Here is a 27,496-nt window from a genome sequence, read left to right on the forward strand (position 1 = left end):
GCTCTTCTTGGGGTTCCTGGGTGGCTCAGTCATTAAGCGTCTGCCTTCAGCTCAGGTCATAATCCCAGAGTCCTGGGATCAAGTCCTGCATCAGACCCCCTGCCTGGCAGGAAGCCTGCTTCTCCTCTTCCACTCCCCCTGCTTGTGTTCCCTTTCTCACTGTGTCTCTCGCTGTCAAATGAATAAGTAAAATCTTTTTAAAAAAATAAATATGCTCTTTGTTCATCCTGGTGTCCTCGCAAAATGTGTATTATTCTGTTGAGTATACATTGTAGTTTAAGAGCATCTGTATTTTCGGGGCACCTGGGTGGCTCAGTGGGTTAAGCTGCTGCCTTTGGCTCGGGTCATGATCTCGGGATCCTGGGATCGAATCCCGCATCGGGCTCTCTGCTCAGCAGGGAGCCTGCTTCCCTCTCTCTCTCTCTGCCTGCCTCTCCATCTACTTGTGATTTCTGTCAAATAAATAAATTAAAAAAAAAAAAGAAAAAGAGCATCTGTATTTTCTTTCCTGTCAATGTTTTATTCATATACTTTGCCTATTTGGCTATTGGATTATTCGGGTTTTTTTCCCCATTAGTTTGTAGGAGCGCTTTATGTATTAAGACAAGTCCACTATCTCTGATATGAAAAATTGTTCCCAAGTTTGGCATTTGCCTTTTGACTTTGTTTTTTGTTTTGCTTTGCTTTTTGTTTTGTTTTGTTTTGTTTTTGCCACTGTTGTGGCACTGTTGTTTTTTCTTTTCAATCTCTTTTAAAAATATATATTTTTTATTTATCTGACAGAGAGGGCACAGCAGGAAGAGCAGCAGGCAGAGGGAGAAGCAGGCTCCCCCCTCCACCCCAAGCAAGGAGCCCAATGTGGGGCTCCATTCCAAGACCCCAAGATCATGACCCAAGCCGAAGGCAGACGCTTAACCATCCAGGCACCCCTGCCACTATTGCTTTTTAAATAAAACCTAAACTCCTCACTATAGCCTCTATGATCCTGAGTTGTCCATCTTCTGCTTCTCTGACCCCATTTCCTTCTACTATCTACCTCTACCCCTCTCCTCCAGCCACTGTTGATTCCTTGCTGTTTCTCAAATAATCGATGTCCTTTCTGCAAGAGGATGTTTGCCTTTGCTCTTCCCTCTGCCTGAAATTGTCTTCCTTTCTTCCTCTTCTCATCTAGTAGCCACTATTCCTCCTTTAGATTCCATTCACCTCCTCTAGGAAGCCTTCCTTGACCACCTCCCAGGGGCCATGTCTGTCTTGTTCACCGTTGTCTCCCCAGCTCCCAGCACAGTACATGGCTCATAACAGTTGCTCAGTAAGTACTCGCTGAGTGAATAAATGAAGAAAGGTCCCAGGAGGTGACAGGCAGGTTGAACCGTTAAAAAATTTTATTAAAATGTCCAAGAAGTACATTAATGTCCACAGTGTCAGATACCACAGACCCACAGAACACTGCAGCTCACAGCAAAACCAGCAGAACCTGAAGCTGTTCACACGCACACACACTCACACGCATGCCACACACGCGGCACACGCAAACACACACGTACATCCCAAAGGGAAAGACTAAAAGACAAACCACCCACTTTAGAAAAGACCAGAGCCCCCTCCCACCACGGAGCTGGGATGGAGGCAGAGCAAGGGACTAAAGGGGTCAAGGGCAGGGAGCATAAACCAAGACACCCCCCCAAAAAAAAGTTGCATCCCAGCACCACCCCCAAAAGGAAAATTATTTTATGACATGAATTACTGAAGTTGTATTATTATATTTTTAAACCAAAAAAGTTATCAAAGCAAGAAGGCCAATGTACATCCCTGGGCTTTCTCTATGACAATAAGGTGGAACAGTGGATAATGTCTATAGCAGGGAAGACTGACAACCATGGTCAAGGACAAGGGTCTAGTTTGCACTTCTCAGTCTTATCCTAAGTCTGCCATGTATGTGAGAGAGTGCAATTACATTTCAACCCTTTCCCCCAAAGTAAAGGGCAGTGTTTGGAGTCACAGTGGATGGACCAAATCCTTGCTCCCATCTTGGCTGTGACTTCAAACCAGTGCATTTTTCTTACCTGAGCCTCAGTTTTGTCATGTATAAAATGGGAAAATAATGGTTCCAAAATCACCGGGCTGTTGAGAAGATTCAACGAGAGAGTGTGTCTCTTTAGCTCAGTATAGACTCCACAGTATTATTTCCCAGGAGGAATAGAGGCTCAATGAACACGTTTCTTTCTCTATGGAACCCTTGGACCATATGTTTGCTTATTTTTCTTTCCTGCAGAGGACCATTCTTCACTGTGGTTTTTAACACAAATCCACAGATTTTGCCCAGAGTAGAGGAGTTGAGAGCGGACAAAACATGGAGGATAAGGTGTGGGTTTTTCTGCCAGAGATCAGGGAGCTGAATCCTGGCCTTTGGCCTGGAAAGTTCTTTTACAGGTTGCAGATTTGGGGGAACAGATTCAGTCAGTTCTTTCCCACTTAAAAGATTTTTTTAGACGATGAGAGAAAAATATGTGTGTGTGTGTGTGCACGTGTGTGTGTGTATGTGTGTGTTTCGGTTTTAACACTGTGCATTTCTCTACAACATGACTGCAGGTAGATGTCACTACTTCAAGTTTTAAGCATTTCTAGTCCGCCAGGCAATGAATGGAGACAAGGATGGGGTAGGAATAGGAGTGGGACACAGGGCAGGGGCACTACTGATGTCTCTTGAGGGATGGGTATGGGCACTGAGCTAGAAAACTTGGCACCTCCTTGGTCCAGGAAGGAGGTTCTTTGTCTCCCTGAGAGATGGAGGGGGAAGAAATCTGGGCTCATCAAGCCCTAAACATCCTCTCTTCTGTGTGTGTGAGAGAGACTCACCACACATACAGAACCACCAAATCTCAGCATTGGACTCGACCTGGGAGGGTAAGCAATACACCTTCCCTCCATTGCCCATATATTGCTCTGACTATCCTGACCCCTAACTCTGAGGGCACAGAGGAGGTTGTTCTAAAACATTCCTAAAATTCAGTACGTTGGAGTTCCACACTCCATTTATCTCCCAAGACCAAAGACGGAACTTGGGCTGAAGTCCAGGGTGGAGGAAGAGCAGCTGTCAAGTTCAACTTTCAACTTCCAAAGCCAATGACCTTAATTAAAAGCTCCAGCCCACATTTAGGACATCTGATGGTTTACTAAGCCTGCATGTCTGATGTGATAAACAATTCCTTAGTGTGAATCCAAATATATACCTTTGCACCCTCATCAAAGCCTTAGTTCAACAACTGGTAGTCAGCCTCACCAACAAAGGACTTAACCGGTGCAAAGAATGATCTTTGCTGATTGTGCTTCCCTCCACTGGGAGATGCTCCCAGAGTTCAGCCTGACTAGAAGTGACCTTTCAGATACCTGGCTTTGCCTGCCAAGTGGACCTTGTGTATATAAGAAAGAGGAGAGAGTAGTTTTTTACAAAGGGTTATGGGGGTGGGATGTGGTTTGGGGCACAGGGGCTTCCAGACCCTCTTGTTTTTCTCTGGGCTGTCTCCCCAGGTGAAGGCTCCAGAGAAGGTGTGGGAAGGGGGTTGTGCTTCCTTTTGCCTGGTTTCTCAGCAGAAATTCCCTTCTTCCTTCTCCCAGTCCTCCACTGGGTGTTTCTTGTGTTTTCTGCGCTCTTTGCGCGATTTGTGGTGGTGATGCTGGTGATGGTGCTGGTGGTGGTGATGGTGTCGCCGCATCCGATGGGACCGTCTGGCTGCAAGGAAATGAGGGAGAACAAGGAAGTGGCAAGAGGTGGTGAGAGACAGGTGGCCTGATGCAGGGAGCCTTTCCAGGAAGAGGAGAAATGAAGGAAACACCAGGTGGGCTGGTAAGTTCCCACTTATCTGCAGGGCTGTATTATCAGGCAGATCAACATGTGTAGCAATAAGATGTTGTGATTGGAGACTACAAATAGCTGGAAACCTGTGTTGGGGTGTCTGGGGACAGCCACTTACGTTTGGTACAGACGATTTGGGGCTGGTCCCACTTGCCATTGCTCCGGCATCGAATTATGGCCACATGGTGCTGGGTAAATCCTTCATCACACTGGTACCGTACAGTGGCATGGACATTATACTTGGCCTTGCGAGCACCAATGGGTGAGGCATTCTGCACTGCCGGAGGGGGACCACAAAGCACTGGAGACAGAGGAACCACCAGTTAGGGAAGTGGCCACAACTGGGGCTGAACTGGTTTCCTCTCTTTTGGGGTATAATACACCCCTCAGCAAAATCCTGCCCTTTGCCCAGCTGTGACTTCTCCAGCTGGATGTGACTGTGGGTCTCCTCTATTCAAACCAAGAGCTCCTTAGGGACAGAAACCTCCTGGACACATCCCAACCTCCTCAGTTCTTATGCATGATGGCAGAGAAGGAGGTGGGAGACAAGAATAAACCTGTGCAAATGAAAAGAAGAAAGGACACGAAAACTGGCAAAGAAACACAGGTAAGAATAAACAAAAGTATCAGAGGTAGGTAGACATGAGACTGCTTCCAAGTGTTCTCTTAATATGTAAAGAGCTCTTACAAATCAACAAGACCAACATGTTTACAGAAAGTTATGCAAAGGAGATGAACTATTTTCCTAGAAAAATAAACACATACAAATAGCTTATTGACATAGGAACAGCTGGTTATTCTCATGCTTAAAGACATGCAAACGACCATAACAAGTAGATACTATTTTTTCCCCTCTCAGATGAACACAGAACAAAAAGATGGAGAACACACGGAGTTGGCCAAAGTGGGAAAAAATGGTCACTCTCACACAGTGTTGTAGTGAAAAGTGGGCAGGGCTGACTTATACTTACAAAAACGGAAATAAAACAAAGAACCAGTGAGTGTGAGAGGCAGGAGGGAAGTGGTGGGGCGAGTAGCAGCCTACCTGTTCCCTTCTTACAGACGTATGGGAGGTTGTAGTTGCAGGGAACGTCGTTCCAGCGCCCGCTCTCATGTGCAACCATCACCACACAGTCCTCCCCACCCGCGAAGAAATTGTCAGGCTGGTTCTCCCGCCAGTTCTCATATTGCTGCGGGAATAGGGAAGAGAGGGACTCAGGCTCTGTCACTGCCTAGCGCAGGACTCCCCTGGCCAGACCGTTCAAACTTTAAGGACTCAGTGTTTCGATTTACACAACCGGCACCACTCCTGACAGTGGCCTCTGCTGCACTCGGAGTCACCCCTCCTTTGGCCAAGAGGCGGCAGTGCCCTCTTCCTCAGCCCTCCTACCTCCTTCCTTTCTCCCTGACAGTCTGTTTTCCACATGGGTCACTGTTACATGAATAGCTGAACAAAGGTCCCAGAGGGATTCCCTGAGGAGGCAAGGGGATAGCCGAAGACTCAAGGACAGAAATGGCAGGGAACAGAATTCCGAGCAGAGAGAAGAGCTAGTGCAAAGGCCCAGAGGCAGGACAGAGCTTATCCTGTTTGAGGAACAGAACGGAGGCCAGTGGGCAGGAGCTGTTAGATGGAGTTGGGGTCAGTAGGAGACCAAGGGCCAGTTTTTGCAGTAGAGGAGATGGATTCTCTTAAACTGAGCATACTACGTATCACATAATATTTACCATTTTAACCATTTATAAGTGTCCATTTCATTGGTATTAATACGATTCACAATGTTGTACAACTCTCATCATTATCTGTCCCCAGGATTTTGTCATCCCTTCAGACAGAAACTCTGTCCTATTGGCAATCACTCCCCATTCGGCCCTGTCCTAAGCCCCAGGCAACCACTGATCTATGTTCTGTCTCTATGAATTTGCCTGTTTTAGATATTTCATGTAAATAGAATCATACGTCATACATTATGTGACCTTTTTATGCCTGGCTTGTTTCATTAAGCATAATACTGAGCAGGACCCTGGGATCATGACCTGAGCTGAAGGCAGAGGCTTTAACCCACTGAGCCACCCAGGTGCCCCATCATTAAGCATAATATTTTCAAGTTTCATCCTCATTGTACCATGTCTTCGCTTAGTATCCAAACAGTGTTCATCATATGGATGGACGGCATTTTGTTCTGCTGATGGACATTTGGTTGCTTCCATCTTTTGGCTATTATAAATAGTACTGTCGTGCACATGAGGGTCCAAACGTCTGTTTGAGTACCTGCTTTCACTTCTTTGGGGTGTCTCCCTAGGAGTGAAGTTTCTGGGTCATGTGGTAGTCCCATGTGACTAACTTTTTAAGGGACCGCCAGACTGTTTTCCACAGCAGGAAGAGGTGGCCTTTTATCTTGAGAACAATAGAGAGTCTGAGAGAATCGTGATCTGATGTGTGACTTTTAGAAGATCCCCGTGTATATAGGTTTTCCATTTGGGGTGATGAAAACATTCTTGAACCAGACCGAGGTCACAGTTGCATAACACTGTGGAGGTACTAAATACCACTGATTTATACATTTTAAAATTATCGATTTGGGGGGCAGCTGGCTGGCTCTGTCGGAAGAGCATGCGACGCTCGCTCTCCGGGTCATGAGTTCCAGCCCCCCTACTGGGTGTGAGGACTTAAATAAAAAATGTAAAAAAGGAAGCTTTAAAATGATTAATTTTATGTTATGTGAAGTTCGCCACAATTGTTCAAAAAGTTCTCCTGGGTGCCAGGTAGAGAGGCAGGAGTGTGGGTAGCGGGTGTGTTGGGGATGGGGTTGAGGGGCTGCTGGAGGGGTCCCAGTGAGTGATAAGGGAGGCTGTAGGGCATTCGGCATATCTTAGTGTCCATGGCTCGAGGACAGGGTCGTGAGCAAGAGGAGGCCTTAGGCCCCCGGCCCTAGGTTTCTAACTTTAGCCACTGGGTAGACCACATGTTTACAGGGCTGAGAAGTCAAGGGCTATCTGGGGCTTTGCTGAAGCTCCTTTGCCAACCAAGTTGAGAATCTCAGAGCTATAAGGACCTCTGGTGGATCTGCACAAGAGGGTAAAGTCAGGCCAGAGCACAGAGCCCACGTAGCTCCTACCCATCCCACTGTCCTAGGAAGACCCAAGCCTGGCTTCTGCCACTCACCAGCCCCGTGTTGTCCGTCCACTGGAAATCCCTCTCCACGATCCTGTCATTCAGGCCGATCCACGTGTTTTCACGCCCAAAGCCTGCGAGGTGGGGCATCCTGAGGGCTGGGTGCCCACCCCTCCCCCAGCCTGGGATGTGGGCTGGAGGAGTGGTGGAAGGTGTGGGGAGGGAGGAGCCCAGCCCTTCCCCCAGCCTCTGTGTGGGCTCGCTCCTGCTCCCTCGCTTCCCGCACAGATGAGAGGGGGCGGGGGAGGGAAGCATGAAAAAAGCCGGGATTAAGCTCCAGTCTTGCCATGATCTGTGGCTTCAACAAACAGCCAGAAGAAGGAATAAACAGAGACGCGTCAGATCTTTGCAGAAAAGGAGAGTAAGGGATGGGAGAACCCGCAGTGGGGTCGGACAGGGCGGGCAGGTGAGCGAGTGAGGGCATTAGTCACTGACTGTGTTTGATTACGATGGAGGCGTAAACAATCACAAGGAGGGAACCAGGGAATGAACAGATGAAGGAATTAACAGGGGAGGGGATGGGGGAAATGCGAATCATTGGATGGATGAGCCAATGGCATGGGGATAATGAATAAATCAATAAATGCCAGATGTAATTGATGCAACGCTCTTTTTCTAGATTTCTGCAGAGCTCCGTCCACATTTCATCCCCCACATCACAGATGCCTCTTCATTGCCCTCTTTCCCCTGGCTCTGTTTTGTCATTTGTGCACTCAGGACTTGCTAAATTATAGTATAGACTTATTTAATTAGATATTTACTTGTTTGCCAATAGCCCCCGCAAGAACGTCAGTCCCTGAAGACAGGACAATCTGTGTCTCACTCACCACCGTTGTGTCCCAGCGCCTGGAACGGTGCCAGCACATACTCAGTCAATTTTTGGTGAATGAAGAAATGAAGTGAATAAATGGAATGGCGAGTGGATAAATGGACATGTGAATTCAAGGGGTCAGGGCCGGCATGAATGCACATAGCTTCAGAAAGGTAGGGTCTTCAGGATCCTAGGGGATGCCCAGGCAGAGGGACAGCAGGGGCCACCCTGCCCACCCCAGCGTCCCTACTGTTAATGAAGCTGTGTTCCTCAGGTGAGTGGATGCTGGTCAGATGGCCAGCCCGGCGGCGGCAGTCCCTCTCGGCGTCCTCCCACGCCCGTCGATGGGCGAAGTAGCGGTAGCAGTGGCCTTGGAACTTGTGCCAGCCGTGGTCACAGCCCTCCGTGTCTGGGAGGTGGGATGGGAGTGTGAGGGAAACTGGCCTTGGGCCAAGCCCCGCCCTCCTGGCCATGAGCACAGCCAGTGCACCAGAGAGAGGACAAAACCCAAGGTTACTGTGGGGCCACATCACCCCTCTTCCTGTCCCCATCCCCCAGAGGCTCTGCCCTCCCCCCCACCCTGGTCATCTCTCCCCTCCCATATTCACTTCTCTGTTGCAGGAAGAGATTCAACTGGAGATCTTTACACCCACCCCTCTCATCCCAACCCTGACGTCTCCTTCTCTGATTGGCCCGCACACTCTGTGTGGCCCCGGGGAACTTGGGAAATGGATCTCAGGACTTCCTAAAATTTCTCTCCTGCCAAAAGGCTCAGATAGATATTTTTCCCAAAGAGCTACACAAATGGCCAATAAACACATAAAAAGATGCTCAACATCATTAGCCATTAGGAAATGCAAATCAGAATCATCATGGGACACCACCTCACACCCACTAGGAGGGCTAAAATTAAAAATAAATAAATAAGTAAGTAAAAAGGGCAACACCAAGTGTTGGCGAGGATGTGGAGAAACTGGCACTCTCGTACTTTGTCTGTGGGAATGTAAAATGGGGGCAGCCACTGCGGGAAACAGCCTAGCAGTTCCTCCAAACATTGAATACAGCATTGCCCTGTGACCCAGCCATTCCAGCCAGGTGTAACCAAAAAGAATGAGGTGAGAGGAAAGGAAACTGGTGTTTAAACAAAAACTTACACATGAATGCTCACAGTGGCACTCTTCACATTAACCACAAGGGGGGGAACAACCCAAATAGCTACTAAGTGATGAACAGATAAGGAGAATGTGGTCGATCCCTATAATGGAATATTACTCTGCCATAAAAAGGAATGGAGCCCTGAATCACACGGCAATGTAGATATGTTTTGAAAACATGCTGAGCGAAAGAAGGCAGACACAAAATGACACACGGTGCGGGATTCCATTTATATGAGACGTCTAGAACAGGCAAATCCATAGAGACAGAAAGGAGATTGGTGCCTCCCAGGGGCTGAGAGAGGAGGATGGGGAGTGACTGCTCATGGATACAGGATTCCCTTTCAGGGTCTTGGAAAGGGCTTGGAAATGGCTAGAGGTGGTCGTTGCACAACACTGTGAATGTACCGAATGCCACTGAATTGTACACTCTAAGGTTAATTCTATGTTATGTGAGTTTCAGCCCCAAACGACAACTGGTCATCTGTTCAACCCATGGCCACAGAAGCAGAGATGGAGACCTAAAGCACGGGAGGGGCATGCGTGGCCCAACCACCAAACCCACTCCTTGGTACTATTTCCAGGAGTCTTGGGAGAGACTCACCTTTCTCGCAGAGGCTGCCCCCATAGCTGGGGAGGCAAAGGCAGACGAATGTGTTCACCTCGTCAATGCAGGTGCCTCCGTTCTCACAGGGGCTGGAGACGCAGTCATCAATATCTGGAGGGGTGGGACAGAGTCAGAGGTCCGCCTCCCCTTGGCTCCCAGGCCCCATAAGGAACCAGGCAGAAGATGAGGTCATGATCCTACCATCCGTCCTGGGCCAGAGAGAACCAACGGTGTGGTCTGCACAGCTGGCCCAAGGACTCTGGAGGTCAAGGGGAGGAACCCCACGCAATTAACATGAATTAGCATTAATGAGAGCAGATGCCACTGGGCCAGCTGAGGGCCTGGGTGTGTGGAATGTTCCACTGGACTTCGGAACAGTGAAAGTAATGCTCTGGCAACCAGACTCACAGAATGTCAAAGATGGAGGGTCTTTCCAGAATGCGGAACTTAGGGAAACCGAGATCCAGAGCATTTGCAAGGACACGCGCCGAGGCAGCATGCTGTTTGTAGGTGGACCTAGCTATCATTTGAGCTCTCCTAACAACTCCTGTGTAGACAGCGCCCGGGATTTGTATTCCTTGGGCAAGTCACTTCCCCTCCCTGGAACTCTTTAATTTTTGCAAAGTGGTGATGAAAAGAGCACCTTCTCAAGGGTGATTGTAAGTGGAGGGTTGGTAAAAGAGTTCAAGAAATCACACCGCTTATGTTTATTGTTATAATTCTGTAATTAGTGTGGTTGTGAAGTCAATGAGGTAGTGCGCAGAGGTCAAGACTGATAGCATTTATATTTGTTGTTAAAATTTCGTAATTTTTCTTATTTCCTGTGTTGAGCTTTCGGGCTCAGAAGGGCCCCCTCGGATCTGGGAGGAGTCCGAGCCTTATCGTTTATCTTCCCCTCTCATCTCTGCCGGAGTAAATGGGAGGAAGCACACCTGAGCCTTGGTCCCCAGGACAAGAGCTCAGCTGTTTGGTGCTGGTTCAGCAAACTGGGGCTGATTTATTGGATCCCAGGAGATGGGGAGGGGAAGGGAGCTTCTGAAGTCAGCCTTTTTTTTATTCCTGAGTCTTCCTGGGGATGTCCGCTGGAGTAGACCCCAGGCCTCGGATTCAAGTAAGTCTAGGTTCCCATCCTGAGTCTGGGGCACTCACCGATCTCACAGTTCTCCCCGGCGAAGCCCTGGTCACAGCTACAACCGTACATGGTACCGTTGGCCTTACAGGTGCCCCCATGCAGGCAAGGGTTGTTCTCGCACGGATCCAAGGCAGCTGCAGAGTGGACAGGCAGTGTGGAGAGGAGGTAGGCCACCAAGTTGCCTGCTTTCCCGGAAGCCAGACCTAAGAATCCCAAAAAACCCTCTCCAGGGAGTCCCCTCTATAACTTCCAGTAGGCAGCTACCAATCTCCTCTTGCATGCTCCTGTGATGAGGAGCTTACTCCCCTCAGGAACTGCCCAGAGCATCAGTGGGCCACTCTGCTTATGCACACTGACTGAACGAGAATGGGCTTCCTGAAGCTTCTTTTTGGAAGTCTCCTGGAATGTGGGTTTAAGTGCCTCCCTGACCTGTCTCTCTCTTCAAGGCTTGCCCTAATGGTCATCGTAATTCTCCCAGTTTGGAGCACAGAAGTGGACATAAGGTTCCAAGTGGGGTATAAGCAGCACTGGCAATAGTGGGAATCATCACCTCCCTCATTCTGTTGGCTCAATCTTTTTTGATGCAACCTCAGTGGTTTTACTGCAGAGAGGTGATGGATTATAGTAGTTCTAACCACGAGCTCTGGAATCAGAGAGGTTAGTTTAATCCTTGGCTCTGCCACTCACTAGGGACCCTGGACAAATTACTTCTCTGAATTTCAGTTGCCTCATCTACAAGATAGAAATCAAAACAATTCATCCCTCTCCCAGTCGCGACCATAATGTCTTGTCTGGCTCTGTCTATATCAACCTGAGGCATCTTGAAGAGTCTCAGCATTGCTCGGTATGGACTGGGCACTCACGGGGCAGTGAGGAATATGAGTCCTTGTCTCCCTCACCCACCATTTCCCCCCATCAGCTGGGTTTCCCTGGAGGCAGCTGAGTCTCCCCTTGGCCTCTCTGAGGCCCAGATGTCTTGGTGGGTGGTCTCCACCCTTGGGCCTGATAGGGGCAGAGCAAGAATTGTCATGCTATCCCAGGCCAACCACCCATCTTCTCCTGCAGACATTAGAGCCATCACCCAGAGAAGAGTGGGCCTGGCTTAAAGTCACACAGCAGAACAGTATGAGAACCAAGTCTGGCCTCCAAGGTTCTGAAAGTTTAAGGGCCTCTCTCTGGCCCCTAAAATCTAGAATTTGCTTCCGTTTTTCCTGGTCCAAGGCCTCCCAAGAAACTGAGATGGTAATAACCAGTTGACTTCCTCCCTGGTCTGATCTCTGCTGTCACCCTCCATAGGCTGTTCTCCCCATAGTCGCCAGAGAGAGCCTATGTAACCTGAGTCAGGTTACATCCCTCCTCTGCCTAGGTCCCTCCATGGCTCCCCATTACCCTCAGAGGAAAAGCCAAAGTCCTCACTGCAGCCCACAGGGCTCTGTGTGATTTTCCCCAACCTCTCCCTGCCCCACCTCCTCCTTTCTTCCCCTCGCTCATTCTGTTCCAGCCACACTAGCCTTGCTGTTCCTACTACAGGTCAGGCAGGGGTCTGCCTTTGTCCAGTTTATTCCCTCCGCTTGGAATGCTCTTCCTCTCGATCTCTCCATGGCTCTTGCCTCACCCTCTTCCGGCTTGTTCAGATTTCATGTGGTTGGAGAGGTCTTTCTGACTCCCCCTTTCCACTATGAGAAAACTCCCACTGGGATACCCCACACTTTGCTTTATTTTTCTCTTTTGCCCATATCACTTTCTAACCTCCCGTATAATTTGCTTATTTACTGGGGTCATCATTACTGGTCTGTGTCTTCCCCCAGAACACTGACGCTCCACATGGCAGCCACATATAGTTATTCAAGTTCAAATTAAAATGGAATAAAAGTAAAAACACAGTTTCTCAGTCACACGAACCACATTGCAAGGACTCAGTAAGCCCACGTGGCTGGTTGCTACCATGTTAGACAGCACAGCTCTGGAACATTTCTATCATTTTAAAGTTCTAGAATGCTGCCCCAGAATGTCAGCTTCCAGGGGACAAGGGACTTGGTCTCCAGATGGGGCCTGAAACACAGCACTCACTAATTGCTTGTTAACTGAATGCAAGTAGCTGCTGGCCCTTCTGTCACTCACAGACACCCATGCTAGTCCGCGGGGTGGTGGCATGTGCCCCCGTGGATGGCCAGAGGGGCCTGTGGCTGGATGGATCCGTCCCTGTTACCATCCCAGCACGTGTGTGCACATGCATGGGGCTGCCGGGCGCTGGGACGCGTGAGCCCCGCCAGGTGCCCCGAGCTGCCGACACCTACCCACGGGCTGGCGGTGACTCAGTCGCACACTGGTGCTGCGTTTATTTTTGGCTTCATTAGCATTTCTGCTACAAGCAGGCGGGTGGGTAGGCGCTTGGGTCTCCCCCAGCGTTGGCTGCCTCCCTCTACCCAGGCTGCCACTGGCTTCAGTCTGGAGCCAAGAACCCAGCAGAGTCCAAGACAGACGCAACTATGGTGTTGGGGGCTCCACCAAGGGTGCCCTTTCCTAAGCACCCCTACCCATGATTTTCCCCTTCTGCCTCTCTGAGCAACCCCTTCTCTAGCTCCTCTGGCTTTGAGCCTCCTTTAGTCTGCCTATCCCCCGCCACCAGTCTCTTCTCTGCTCCTTCCCTGGGTGAGCTCACCCCTTCCCCAAGACCTCGGGTGTTTGTTTCTGATACCAATGAAATATGCACCATGCGACCTAGTGTCTGGGACACACTATTGTCCAATGGCCTTCATTCAAATCTTAGCATTTACGCTCTCCTCAGCGGCATGATTCGGCTGAAGCCACTGACTTCCCTGTGCCTCAGTCTCTCCATCTGTAAAGTGGATCATGCTAGGACTTGTTCCACACGGACGTTATAAGGATGGAGCAAGCTGATTCCAGTAAAGACCTCAGAACAAGGGGCGCCTGGGTGGCTCAGTGGGTTAAGCCTCTGCCTTCAGCTCAGGTCATGATCCCAGGGTCCTGGGATCGAGCCCCACGTCAGGCTTTCTGCTCAGCAGGGAGCCTACTCCCCATCCCCCCCGCATGCTTCTCTGCCTCTTTGAGATCTCTCTCTCTGTCAAATAAATAAATAAAATCTTTTTTAAAAAAAATCAATTGATCCCAAAAAGAAGGGTTAAAAAAAAAAAAAGACCCCAGAACAAGCCAAGCAAGCAAGAAGCGCTGATAAGCTTCAGCCTTTACGGAGGCTTGTGCCCCTGGCCAGAATCCACTTGCCTCTTGGGCATCCGAGAAAAGGAGATGCCATCCTGAACACCGCCCAGGGGTGAGCAGGGTGGGGGGTGGTGGAAGATGGAACCATGCCTCTGCTATTTGCAGCACGGCCACACCTGGCCTTCAAAAAAAGGAGCAAGTGTAAAACCAGTTGTGTTAATAAGAGTGTTTTGCAACTCAGAAAAAGTGTCTTTTAGTTAGCTGCTGCTGCCTTTTTTTTTTTTAAACCTCAATTAACCAAAAAGGAAAAAAAAAAAAAAAAAAGCCAGCATTTGCTAGCTGAGGTGGCGGGCCGAAGAGGCCCAGGAGAACCAGCATTTGACTTTCTTTGGACTCCCCCAGATAGAGAGAGGTTAAGACTGCCACAGACTCGGGCTCTGACTGAAGTTTGGCTACTCACTAGGAAGCAGACATACTTCCCTAAGTCTTATTTTGGTCTCTATAAAGTGGGGGTGATGCCCACCCCTCCTGCCTCTTCCCAGTACCCATTTTCCCTGTGGCTCAAGGGCCCCCACGATCCGCACCACTGAATTCCACTTGCAATTCCTACTTGAACAAAAAGCCCTTCCTGCCACGTCACCTCGCTGGGTCCCCGGGAATAACCCTCCCTTCCCAGCGCTGAGCTCCCCGGCCTCTTGCCCCTCAGCCATGACCACAGTGGGCTAGATGAGGTCACAAGCTTTGAACTCACCCTCCTCTGCACTCCCATTTGCAGGGGTCCCTGGCAGGGTCGGCTCTTCTCCACTCGCTGCCTCTTCCCAGAAGCCCTCCACACCTGGGCTCCCTGCGAGGACCTCCAGCTCAAATTCCTCTGGGCCCAGGGAGGCAGGCAGAGGGGTGCTGGGGGAGTCCCCCGGCACTGTAGGTGCTCCTGAGGAAACTGAGGCAGGCTTGTCCACGCTGGCTGCCGTTGGTGCCCAAGAAGGAAAAACCGACTCCTCTGGGGGGCTGCCCTCATGTGAAGGGGCCAAGGCTCCCAGTGTTCCTGGGGTCACCATCTGGCCCTCTGGCTCTGGATGGGGTTGGGAGCTTGAGGAGACCACTGTGGACATGGCCAGGACCCCAACCTTGTCCCCCTGGGACCAGGGGGACATTGCCATGCTTGAATCCACAGCCACTTGAGGGCTCAAGGTAGGGCTTTTGGCTCCCTCAACTACGTGGGATCCAGGTTCCCAAATCCCATCAGCATCACTGGGATCCAGTGTGGTTGTGGAATCTGTGGGCTCCAACATGGCTTCTCCATTTATGGGGGCCCAAGGCTCTGAACTTGGGGTGACCCCAGGAATCAGGACGACTCTGGGGCCCCCTGAGGGCACCGATGGGGAGCGGGAGTCCAGCCCATCAGTGTGCAGTGAGGGCCATGTGCCCTGTGCCTCGTCCATGATGGCCTGAGAACTGGAACTGGGGCTTTCCGCTGTGCTGAAAACCCCAGACTCAGACCCCGAGATGTCTCTCAGTCCTGTGGGCTCAGTGGCTATCTTGGCAGGATAGAAATCTTCTGCCACATTCCTGTCCACAGAAGTTTGTGGACTGGATCTGGGGAGCTCAGTTTTGCTGAACCCAGTAGGGTGGCTCTCCCCCATTTCTCCAAAGTCTGTCCTGGAATGGTCAGGACTGGCTCCGGCTTGCGTGTCTGTGGCTGTCTGCAAAGAAACTACTGGACGTCCCGCTCGGTAGCTGCCGACTGTCGGGGATGCAGTCTCTCTACTTTGTCCTGTCGGGACTGAGGAGAGGGACAGGGAATGCTCCTCTGGGTGGATGGGGTCCTGGGGGACAGCCTCAGTCTCTGAGGCAGGAGAGGGTGGACCAGTGGCCATGACCTCACTCTGCCCCTTGACCCTGTCGGCCTGCGTGGGGAGGGGCGTAGAGTGTGAATGTAGCCACAGTTTCGGGGCACGAAGCATGGCCATGACAGGGAAGTCTGGGGAAGAGACCATAGGGGACAACCCCCAGGAGGCAGTGCTGGGGCCTTCTGAGGGGCTGGATGCCAGGGCAGTGGCCTCTGAGGGGGACCAGGGCAGGTCAGGAATGGCTGGCCTCACACTGGGGCCCTTGGCTTCCTCTAACTTCAGGCCAAGGACACTGCTGGGGCCTGGGATGCTAGGTGGTACAGCAGTTGGGGGCCACAGCCAGGGGTCTGGGGGGCTCCTGCCACCAGGGAAACCTGAAACAATATTAACAAGAGTAATTCGAATTATCTCTCAGTGGTACCTTCTGTTGAGTCCCCTTAGCCCAAGGAAGAGGGGGCTTCTGAGGCTTGGTGAGGCCGGGGGCCCCAGCTGGGATATGGAGCCTCTTCCTACGTCCCCCTCAAACCGCCCCCCAGCAGGTCCCACCTCCTTTAACCCCACTCACCAGCTTCAGGCCCATCCACTTCATTAGTCAGCACGGCCCAGGGGCTTTGGCTCTGGGTCTTTCCTGAGGCTTCTGTGGCTCCTGTGGCCAGCAGAGGCTCCACGTGATTCCCAGCAGCCTCTGGGGTCGGGGGCTGGGTGCCGTCCTCAAGCCCCATCTCTAGGCCTTGCTGGGGTTCCTGCTGCTGGAAGTGGCGCCCATTTAACCCTTTAAAGCGTCCCCTCCTCCTGGGTATGGGGCCAGTAGGAGTGGCCTCCGTGTGTGTGCCCACTGCAGTGCTAGGGCCGCTAGGGCTGGGGGCCACTGTGGTCAGCCACACTTCTTCAGTCTCCAGGGGGGCCCTTGAGGCTAGTGTGAAGCCTCCAGAGGCAGGGCTGGGGGTCTCCTGAGATTCCTGCTTCCCTGCCAGGATCAGAGGCTCTTCCTCCCCACTGGACACTACAGGATCCTGGAAGTCGGGGGTGACCACCTCTTCCCCAATGCTGGGCTCCAGTTCTTGGGTTGGGGGCCCTTCTGCTGACAGAATCTCCCCCTCATCCCCAGATGAGGGGGTCTCTGAGTCTCCGTGTTGATGTGGTGTAGGGTGATGAGCTGTGGGAGAAAGCCAAAAAGGTTGTGTCAGGTCCAGGGGCTGGCTGAAATCTACCTGAAATCTACTCCCATTCCAGCATGCTGCGGCACACACCTGTGTATCTGTCTCTCTGTGCCTCTCTGTCTGAAACTTCTGAGTGGTTTCTGGGATTCCCCCAGACTGAGAGAGGGAGATGCGAAATTATCACCCCTACTGTTCAGGCTAGGACCCACTGTCAAGGTCGGTCAGGCCTTCACCCTGCGATGGAGCATCGCAGAGCTCATTTCCAAGGGTCTCTCCTCCATCTGGGCTCCACCTCCACCAGAAGGCAAAACTCCCAGGGGCGTGGCCTTGACCTGGCTGTGTCACCTCGGGGCGGGCCCTTAAACGCACCTCGGAAGCAGTAGGCATCAAAGCGTTCTCCGGGCGCTGGGAAGCCGGTGCGGTTGGCGAAACGGTAGACAGTGCGCACACCCGGGGCTGGGCCCCCGCAGCGCCGGCGCGGCGTCTGGATCGGATAGCGCACGCTGCCGTCGGCCAGCCAACCCGGGTCGCACTGGTCCAGGCCCTCGTGCCAGGCCAGGTGCAGCTGTCCCACCGAGGCTAGCACGGCGCCCTGGCGGCGGCACTGGGCACGCGCGCCGGCCAGTGTCAGGCGGCGGGCCGGGCCCACGTAGAAGACTTCGCCTGCGGGAAGGCCCGGTCCAACGTCATCCCGGCCTGGAGGATCTTTCCCCAGAGCCCGGGAAGGGGGTCCCACTCTAAACCCCAGCCTGGTCGGGTTTGGGTGATGGCTAAACCAGGTGGGCGGGGACAGCCACAGCTGTGCTCACCCGGACCCGTCTAAGTCTTGACCTCTCATGCAGTGCTAAGAGAAGGGCCTTAACTTCTTTTTACAAACAGGGTAACTCAGGTCCTTGAGTGTGCTGGGTTTCAGAGAAATGGAGGGGCTTGGTGAGGGGGCGCTCAGAGAGGAAGAGGACAGAGTAGGAAGAGGGAGAGGGCCAGGGAGGAGAGGCTCAGAAAAGGGACAGGGTCTCAGAGAGAGGGGCTGAGGGAGGGTAGGAAAGCTCCGAAAAGGGGGAGTTCAGATACTGGCTGCAGGTTTAGAGAAGGATGAGACTTAAGAGAGCTCGGCAAGGATTTAGGGAAGCATGGGGCTTGGGGAGGTAACCAGAGCTCCAGGAAGTGGGGTGGGGGTGTCCTGCCAGCCCCAGACTTACCCCCCAGCTCACGGGCAAAGCAATACACATCGTAGAGTTCCCGTGGGTCGCGCCTCCCATAGCTCCTCACCCCTGGAAGGCTGCTACGGTCGCCATAGCAACCAGGACGGGACTGGGTGATGGGATACCTGACAAGACAAGGAGGGGGTCCCTGTCAAATATGTGAGCGTGGGGCTCCCCCATGACCATCTGTCTCCAGGGTCTTGGTCTCCACGTCCCCTGACCCTGTGTGCCCCCTCACCGAACGGTGCGGTCAGAGAGCCACCCGGCATCACAGTTGTCAAAGCCATCTTCAAAGGCGGCCTGTAGGTGCCGTGGGGCTGCAATGGTGGCCGAGCTGAGCTGGCAGGCCTCCTGGGCCTCTGCGAACGTCAGTGCATAGCGATCCTGAGCTGCCCGGTAGTGGAACACCACACCTGTGGGAGAACATCCAGGACAGAGGCTGATTTATGCTGGGATCTTCAAGAACAGACCTCCCTCTTGTAGAATGCCCCTTCCCCTGGTTTGATAATAAGAGACCTGCCCCCCCATACTGCCCTATACCATGCCAGACTGATAGGCCCCCATTTTTAGATAGGGAAACTGATAAAAATGGCCATAAAGGGTTACAGTTTGTCAAAGGTTTACCGTGTAATAAGCATTTATAAGCTTTTTTCATTGAAATCTTATAATAACACCATGATTAGCCCCATTTCCAGAGGAGAAAACTGAGGCTAAGAAAGGCTGAGGGACATGTCCAGTTCCATACAGCCCGTGTGAGGCACAGCCAAAATTTGTATCCGGGATGGTCTGGCTTCAAAGATAGCACTCTCCATGGCAGGTTTAGACCCTGGGAGTGACAGGAGGCATGGAAAAGAGTGCAAGAAACTCTGCCTTTTAAGATATAAGTACATCCTGGCACCTGGCTGGCTCAGCTGATTGAGCAGGCAACTCGACCTCAGGGTTGTGAGTTCAAGCCCCACACTGGGTGTGGAAATTACTTAAAAATAAAATCTTTTTTTTTTTTTTAAGATTTTATTTATTTGTTTGACACAGAGAGATCACAAGTAGGCAGAGAGGCAGGCAGAGAGAGAAAGGGGGAAGCAGGCTCTCTGCCGAGCAGACAGCCCAATTCGGGGCTTGATCCCAGGACCCTGGGATCATGACCTGAGCCGAAGGCAGAGGCTTTAACCCACTGAGCCACCCAGGCACCTCTTAAAAATAAAATCTTAAGGGGCGCCTGGGTGGCTCAGTTGTTAAGTGTCTGCCTTCAGCTCAGGTCATGATTCCAGTGTCCTGGGATGGAGCCCCACATCCGGCTCCCTGCTCACCAGGAAGCCTGCTTCTCCCTCTCCCACTCCCCCTGCTTGTGTTCCCTCTCCCACTCTGTCTCTCTCTCTGTCAAAGAAATAAACAAAATCTTAAAACGGGGGGGGGGAATAAATATATGTATTGATAGAGGAAGCTATGGAAGATGACAATGGGAGATCAAGTGTTTCTTGCTCAGCCTGGAAATGGAGTCATGGAAGACTTCCTGGAGGAGGTGACATGGGCTCACTGTGACTGAAATTTTGATTTAGGGATGAAAGAAATATCTGAGCAAAACAAAGGAATGAAACATTTTATTCTCTTTTATCAGAGGCCCTGGAAGGCAACAGCTGCATCTCAGTTATGATTCTATCCCCAGCACCAGACTAGCATATGGTAGGTGCTCAATAAATGTTTCATTGAATGGATCGATTGAACAAGCCTAGAGGTGGAATTTTCTTCCTTCCTCATTTACCAGTTTCCTTCAAGCTTTATCAGTTTTGAGCAGCAAGGCCTTGGAAAAGGAATAGTTGGCTGACCGCATAAAATATGCAGTAAGACACTGTTGGGTGGGGGAAGACTGGGGGTGTAGGGACTTGCCCATGGCCAACAAAGGTTAAGGGAAATCAACTTCCCAGCAAGCATCCACAGGATGTTTTCCACACAACACGCATTCACTGAGTCCTTTGTCAATTACCTTTTTACGCATCAACTGTGCCACACCCTGTTCTAGGACTTTGCTTTAATAATCAAGAAATTTTTTTGTTTTGTTTACCTTGATCAGTTAGGAAAAGAAGCACAGGATATTTCAACAGAAGGAATTTAATACTGAAGTGGGTTAAACAGGTATTTGAGGACTGTTATTTACTTAAGATATTTTTCAATTGACTTTAGAAGGAAAACCTCACTCTTTAAAACATAAATTTATTTTATTGTATTAAAAACATAAATTTATTGTAAAAGCAAATCTGTATTCCTATTTCAAATAGAAAGTCAATATACTCTGTCTTATGGGAAAGTAAGTAACCATGGAAGGGACTTAAAGTTATAAAAGCCTATAAAATACTATGGTCCACAAGAGACTGAGCCAGAAGCTGCTCTCTCTTAGCTAAGAGAGAAGTGTGACAGAAAGGGTAGTCCTGGAGAAGATTTTCTTTGGGATGTTATCAGAAGACTCAAAAGAGAATCATTGTTCAAGAAGTGATCTCTAAGGTGACATTCTGTGGATGAGCTTCAGGCTCAGCCCCCCTCCCAGGCTTGTCCTCTCCCCTGCCCTCAACTGACCTGTCACCTCCAGGGGCACTAGGTCCTGCTCATCCTCGATGCCCCTCACCACCTGGCAGCGATAGAGCCCAGAGTCGCTGGCCCTCAGTGGTCCCAGTAGCAGCGTCGCGTTGGCCCGGTGCCGTGGGTAAGCAGGCAGGGACACGCGTCCCTGCCAGCCCTTGGCCACCCGAACCACGTTGTCCTTGGCCACCAGGATGGGCAAGTCCTGACGCTGGCCCGACGCAGCCCGCACCTTGGTCCACTTGATCCGAGGGGCTTCTCGGGCTGTACCTGGCCGTGGCCGCAGGGTGAAGAGACAGGGCAAGGCTACCAGCTCAGCCAGCGCGGCCCGAACCAACCCCGATCCCACTTTCTGCATGTGGAGCCCCTTGTCAATGGTGGCAGAGGCAGCAGCAGTGGTGTCCTGTGTGCCTGGAGTGGACAACATGGAAAGAGGACAGGACTCAAAGACAAGGACTATCAGAGAACGTTATTTCCCTCACCTTATGGATGGAGAGACTGAAGCCAGAAAGAGTAGGTTGCCTAAAACGTCGTAATAGGGGCACCTGGGTGGCTCAGTAGGTTAAGCCGCTGCCTTCAGCTCAGGTCATGATCTCGAGGTCCTGGGATCGAGTCCCACATCGGGCTCCTTGCTCAGCAGGGAGCCTGCTTTCCTCTCTCTCTCTCTCTCTGCCTGCCTCTCTGCCTACTTGTGATCTCTCTCTGTCAAATAAATAAATAAAATCTTAAAAAAAAAATAAAACGTCATAATATAGTCAGCGGATCTGTGATGTGCACAGATCTGTGAGCAGAAGAGGTGTAATAGGGTCAGATCCCTTCATATTCTGCCTCCACTCCAAAACCAGATCTTGGCTGCCAGGGGTTTGACTCTCTTGTCACTGCTCACTGTACGGCCATGGGAAAGTCACTGTCCTTCTCTGAGTCACAGTTGCTCCAAAAGTTAAGGCAGCCATGAGAAGGGAAATGTTGTGGAGTACCTTGTAGATAATGGACACTCTATACATAGCAATCAGTTCATTTGATTTTCATAACCATAGGCCGAGGTAGTCATGTCTCATTATGTTTCAGGGGAGTTGAGGAAACTGAGTCTCAGACACATCATTGTACTTGCCTAAAACCACAGAACCAATCAGGAGGCATTTCTAACGGCTGGGCTTTTAACCACCACTGGGGAGATGCCAAGGAGAGTTACACATACCTTATTTCAATTGCCCCACCCTTGGCAGGCATCACTAATCAATCTCTACACTATTCTCATCATTTTTTTTTTTCCCTCTCTCTCCAGCTCATCTCAGCAAAACAGTGAGAGGCAGGAACCTCCAGCCTCCGCTGGCAATGACTAAAAATAACCTCTCAGGTGTCTTGTTCGCTTTTGACTGTTCAAAGACCTTTTTTATCTATTCTCATTTTATTCTCCAGACCAAGCCAGAGAGCCAGCAGGAAAAGGCTCTAGAGTTAAAAAGCTTCCCCATCTTGTCAGTACCCCGGAAACCAACCTCTCCCACCCCACAAGCCCACTCACTCTGTTCCCCAGCCACAAACAGCAGCATCTGGAACATCAGGAGGCCTGAGGCCCACACAGATGTGGCCCCCATACTGGACCTGGAACAAGATGGAGAGAGAAGTGGAATGGGAGTGAGTGTAACCTTCCCAGACAGTGTGGAAGGACCAAGTCCCCCCACTCTACACATCTGGAAACTGGGGCTCAGAGCAGCTAGTGTGTCACTGAAGGTCACACAGTCAGCAAGCAAGGGTTGATCTAGGATCTAAGCCCACGACCAGCTGACTTTAGAATCCCAACAAACAAGTCTCACAGTCAGAAGCATGCGTGCTGGAGTGAATCAGAGTTGGGGTTATCTCTCTGCCTGTTCTTTGCTGTGTGACCTGGAGAAAGCAGATTAGCTTCTCTGTGCCTTGGTTTCTTTGTAGGTTAGACAGGGATAACATCAGGTAGTTGGAAGGAACAGATGCAAAAATACAGTTGATACATATCAAATGTCCAGAACTGGGTGGCTCAGTCAGTTAAGCAACTGCCTTCAGCTCAGGTCATGATCCCAGGGTCCTGGAATCAGGCCACACATGTGGTTCCCTACTTTGTGGGGAGCCTGTTTCTCCTCTCCCTGCCATTCCCCTTGCTTGTGCACTCACTAGCTCTCTCTGTCTAATAAATAAATAAAATGCCTAGAACTGCTTCACATGAAGGAGTAAATTTGAGCTGTTGTTATTATTATTTAAAAAAATTATTTATTTAGGTGATTTCTACACCCAACCTGAGACTCAAACTCATGACCGTGAGATCAAAAGCCACATGCTCTTCCAATTACGCCACCAGCCTCCCCTGAGCTGTTGTTATTATTATTATTATTGACATTAACACAGCCAAGATCGAAATCTCATTTTTCAGGTTGGCCTCACCCGTAAGACTAGGGTTTCCTAAAGGGCAGCAGTCAGTCCCAGTCTGCCTGGGGTCCCCAGTCCTGGCAGTAGGCTGGCCTCCATGCCAGCCTTTAATCTGGTTTGCTGACTGACACGATTCTCAGCTTCAATTCCAGGATTTGGTTGTCGCCAAGATTCTATTCTTGGTTTCTGAGATTTTTGAGAAGCTGCCAAGTCCCAGCTGGAGGAAGGGGCCTCACCCCTGCCCACCCCAATCTCTTTCTGTCTTCATACTACCTAGTGAAGCTGCCTCCTAGGTCCACAGAGAAACTCTAGTTATGGGTCCGGCCTTCTCCCCTGTGGCCCCAGGAGGACCACAACCGGGAGGGCAATTATTGAGTGCCAACCATAAGGCCCAAACCAGGCACTGGGACACAGCAGTGCCCTCCCAGGTTTCACATCCTTCCAGAGACTAGAAACCCTGGGGAGGTAGTCCCTCCCCAATGTGTTCCAACCCTCTGTACCTCTCCCCTCACTGGGGCTCAGGAGATGGGGACAGATGGCAAGTTAAAACACACTTTTTATAAACCCAGCTTTTGCACCCTTACCCCAATAAAAGGATAGCCCCGAGAAAGGGAGTGTAGATAGAGCCAGAATGGGGGCTGTGGAGGACAACTAGTCCCATCCCCAACGACCTTTCCCAGATCCCAGAAGCCCTACTGGGAGGCCAGCCAGGGACCTATCCGTGGTGCTGAACTCTGGGGCGGCAATGAGGGGACCCTGCCCAGAGGGGACACTGCCACTTAGTCTCCTTGCCTTCCTCTGGCAGCACCTCTAGCCCAGAGAGGACAGCAGTTTGCCTAAGGCTGCACAGCAGAGCAGAGTCCAGACCCCAGGATGGTGTTCCCAACTACCAACCCGTAAATCTCAGCAACATCTCTCTCCATCTCAGGCTGTCCTCATTTCTCCACCTTGGAACCTTGAATAAGTGTGACGTCCCCTGATGGCTGTTCTAGGCCTGGCAAGGTATTAGAGGGTGGGGCAGGACTCTGGGCTGCACCTGCCCCAAGACGGCTTTAGGAGGGGGTGAGTTCAGAGAATACACAGAACACACACACACACACACACACAGAGTATGATTAAAAGCACAGATTACCTCCAGGGCTGCCTGGCTAGTTCAGTTGGAGAAGCATGTGACTCTTGATCTGGGGTCATGAGTTCAAGCCCCACACTGTGTGTAGAGATTAAGTAGGAAAAAAAAAAAAAAAAAAGCCCTGCCTCTACTTTTCATACATTGTATGACCCTTTAAACAGGCTGCTTCATCATCGTCAGTCTCCCCACCTGTAAAATGGGGATCACCCAGCATGTACCTCATAGGGTTATGGTGAGGATGGAACAAGCTAAGACTGGTGACATGCTAGAAATGTCAAATTAAAAATCAGCTTTTTGTATACAAAGCCTCATGTACACATGCAAATGTACAGAGGTGATCCAAACAGTGACAGTTTCAGGTGCACCCTCCCACGTGCACACATGCCCTCCCAGATGCACTCTGTTCCCTCCACTTGCACCCCCACACCTCTTTTCTTAAAATACCTCCTCCCCAGAGCAGCCAGAGGTGAGCATTTACACAGCTGTCTGGGGCTCGTCCCCTCATGAATAATGCACAAGCCTCATGCATATGCAAACAGGGGCTTGTGGGGCCTTGGAGGAGGGGCGGCCCGGAAGGAGTGTGTGTGTGTGTGTGTGTGTGTGTGTGTGTGTATGTGTGTATCCTTCCCTCATACCCACCTCCTGTCTTAGTGGGGACTGAATGTGGGTGAGATTGCCAGCAGGCGTTTTTGTGTGTGCCTAGATGCACATCAGGATGCTGTGTCCAGGCAAGGATATGAACTTGTGCCCTGTGATGTACGGATGTGTGCATGGGTCTGCAGCCGCTCTGTGCACTGCATGGAGCATAGGAGACCCACTGTGGTCTCTGGGTGTGCAGGTCCAAGTGCCCCTCTGCAGGGGCCATGAGCACATGTGTGTTTCTAGCCTTGGAGTCTGGGCATATTCGTGAGCATGGCCATGACCGTGGAACTCCTCAGAGGAGAACGGAAGCCAGGCTCAATAAACCATCTCAGGCTGCCCCTTGGGAACCTGAACCCCAATGTCTCCCCGTTAGCTCCCCAACTCTGCACACAAACCATATCTTACACCCCCATGCTCAGGGTCCACACCATCAATCACAAGGAGAGGACCCCCTTTCTGTACATGCAGCCACACACCCCAGACTCAGAGCCTGGGAGACACACACGCACACTCGGATTCACAGTGACATTAACAAAGAGAGACAATATGGGCACTTACAAGGCAGGCAGCACGTCTTCTGCACAAAGACACACACCCACAGTCTCAGGCTCTCCACATAAACCCCTCGATGAGGCCATACCAGCAGACACAGTTCCTCACACACACTCACACATGGTGATGCCAACCCCTGGCACAGACCAGGCTGGATAAATGTGGCCTTGGTGACTGGTGGGCACACATCATTTTGCCACCTGGTGATGTGGCCCCCGGCATAAGTTTCCTGACAAAGACACAATCTCAGTCACATTAGAGTCACAGAGGACCCCAGACCCTCCATGGGCACACAACATCTCTCAGCATGGGGTAGACACAAACACACACACACACACACACACACACACACACCACCTCCTGGGGTGGGGGCACCTTCCATCTGGGAATGTCCCTGAGCCAGCGAAGGTGCTGGGTTCTGAGGTCCCACGATCTGCCCACCCCTCCCTCTCTGCCCTTCCCCCACATCCCCCGCTGGGGCCCAGCGCCAACCCTCTCTTCATCCTGGCTGTCTCCCATTAATGCTGCTGAGAGGAACAAAGCCCCGCGCACAGAAATGGGGGTCGCTCCTCCCTAGGCTGGGCCTGGGGTCCCAGTCCCCTACTTTCTAGTGCCTATGCCCCCAAACCAAGCCAGGACTTCTACAAGCATCTCTGTGGGCAGCCTGAACTAAAGGGGTGAGGCAAGAGTCTGTGTCTCTCTGTGAGGACACGGTCAGATGTGGAGGTGCTGGGAGCGGCCCCCCTCTTGGGACTGGGTGCCCCTCACGGGTCCTGGGGATCCTAACTGGGGGCTTTTGTTGACTCACACCTAGCATTCACCTGGGAGACCCAGTGTGCTCCCTGAGAGAAGGGACACCACCCCAACTCTAGATCTGAGGGAACAACAGGGACCACCTTGGGAAGGAGCCCCCCAGAGCCTCCTCCCTGAATCAGGATGTTGTGACAGGACCTGGGCCAAAAGGAGAGGGAGCCTGTAGGGTGCCCCTTTCCTGTGGCGGTTCATACTCAGGAAAGGCCCCCTTTCATCATACTCAGGCTAATCTGGAGGGACCCCCTCCCTGCTGCAGTCCAGCCTGGATTCCTCCATTCATCTGCAAATTGGGAATCCCCACTTAAAATCCTGGGGTGTCTCGTCTCAGACACTAGGATGCCCAGTTCTGGAGCCCCCATATAGCATCTGGGTGTCCCCTTCTTCTCTCTAAAGTCAGGGTGCCCTCCCTTAGCCTTGGTTCCCAGTGTCCCCTCCCCACTTCTGAGACCCACCCCCAGTCCTGCCCCCTCCCCACCTTGGGATTGTCTCCGCATTCCCCGGCAAGCCGGGGATTGACCCCCAAATCCAAGTCCCCTTGATATTCCCAAGCGCCCTCCCAGTTTGCGTTCTCTCCCCAACCTGGATTTCCCCTCCCCCCCGCTCAACCCCCCTTTTCTGGGGGCTTCTCTCTGATCCCAGGCCCCCTCCCCAATCTTGTGCTGTCTCTAATCCAGAGGACCTCTCCCCCAACGCGGCCCCCTCCCCACGACGGACCCCCCCACCTGACTCCTAGCTCGGACGCATCCCGGGGCGGTCGCGCGGCACAAAGGACGCTCCGGCTCGCCTTGCTCGCGCGGGGTCCAGCCCCTGCGCCCTGCGCTCCGCTCGCCCCAGAGCCGCTTCAGCGCTTATAAAGGGGCCGCGGGGCTGCTCTGCGCATGCGCCCCTGCCTGCCGGAGGCCTCCGGCTGCGCGAGAGCGGGGGCTCCACCTACCTAAAGCCCCCCTCCCCACCTCTGTCACCTCACACCCCACCCAAAGGAAGACTGCGTCTGATTTCCTGACCATTTGCTCATGTGCCCCAGGAATCACATTAAATATTCCCAGACTCCCCATGGTGGGGTCTGTCCCATCTTACAGATGTGGAAACTGAGCCCCAGGGAAACGAAGTAGCTCCCGCGGTAGCGCGGAGAGGAAGGGCAGAGCTGGGATTCCAACCCTGCTCTGCCTGACTTTCCAGGGCTCACACCTGAAGCAGTTTTGGCTACAGTTGCTGTTTTATCTCGCGTGTAGAGAGGAAGCTCAGGCTCAGAGAGGATAGGAATATCC

The 27,496-nt window shown here is 51.7% G+C and overlaps 1 protein-coding gene across 3 annotated transcripts; it reads right to left on the bottom strand.

Moving 5' to 3' along the window:
* Positions 1-1,364: 1,364 nt before the first annotated feature.
* Positions 1,365-27,087, bottom strand: NCAN (neurocan). Of its 3 annotated transcripts, none has more exons than XM_013060722.1 (15): positions 26,951-27,087; positions 22,215-22,294; positions 20,690-21,103; positions 18,360-18,534; positions 18,119-18,246; positions 17,289-17,582; positions 16,325-16,915; positions 14,661-16,133; positions 10,747-10,863; positions 9,595-9,708; positions 8,087-8,245; positions 7,017-7,099; positions 4,899-5,043; positions 3,972-4,154; positions 1,365-3,730 (listed from the first exon to the last, which is right to left on the bottom strand). In XM_013060722.1, exons 2-15 carry the CDS (start codon positions 22,285-22,287, stop codon positions 3,585-3,587), a joined length of 4,095 nt encoding a protein of 1,364 aa, XP_012916176.1. In that variant the 5' UTR covers positions 22,288-22,294; positions 26,951-27,087; the 3' UTR covers positions 1,365-3,584. The 3 variants fall into 3 exon arrangements, with proteins under 3 accessions (XP_012916176.1, XP_004760925.1, XP_012916177.1); XM_004760868.3 differs by lacking the exon at positions 26,951-27,087 and adding an exon at positions 24,225-24,288; XM_013060723.2 differs by lacking the exons at positions 3,972-4,154; positions 26,951-27,087 and adding an exon at positions 24,225-24,293.
* Positions 27,088-27,496: the final 409 nt, after the last annotated feature.

The sequence above is a fragment of the Mustela putorius genome, unplaced genomic scaffold (assembly GCF_011764305.1).
Source record: "Mustela putorius furo isolate JIRA1106 unplaced genomic scaffold, ASM1176430v1.1 tig00000095_pilon_pilon_pilon, whole genome shotgun sequence".
NCBI classification, from domain to species: Eukaryota; Metazoa; Chordata; class Mammalia; order Carnivora; family Mustelidae; genus Mustela; species Mustela putorius.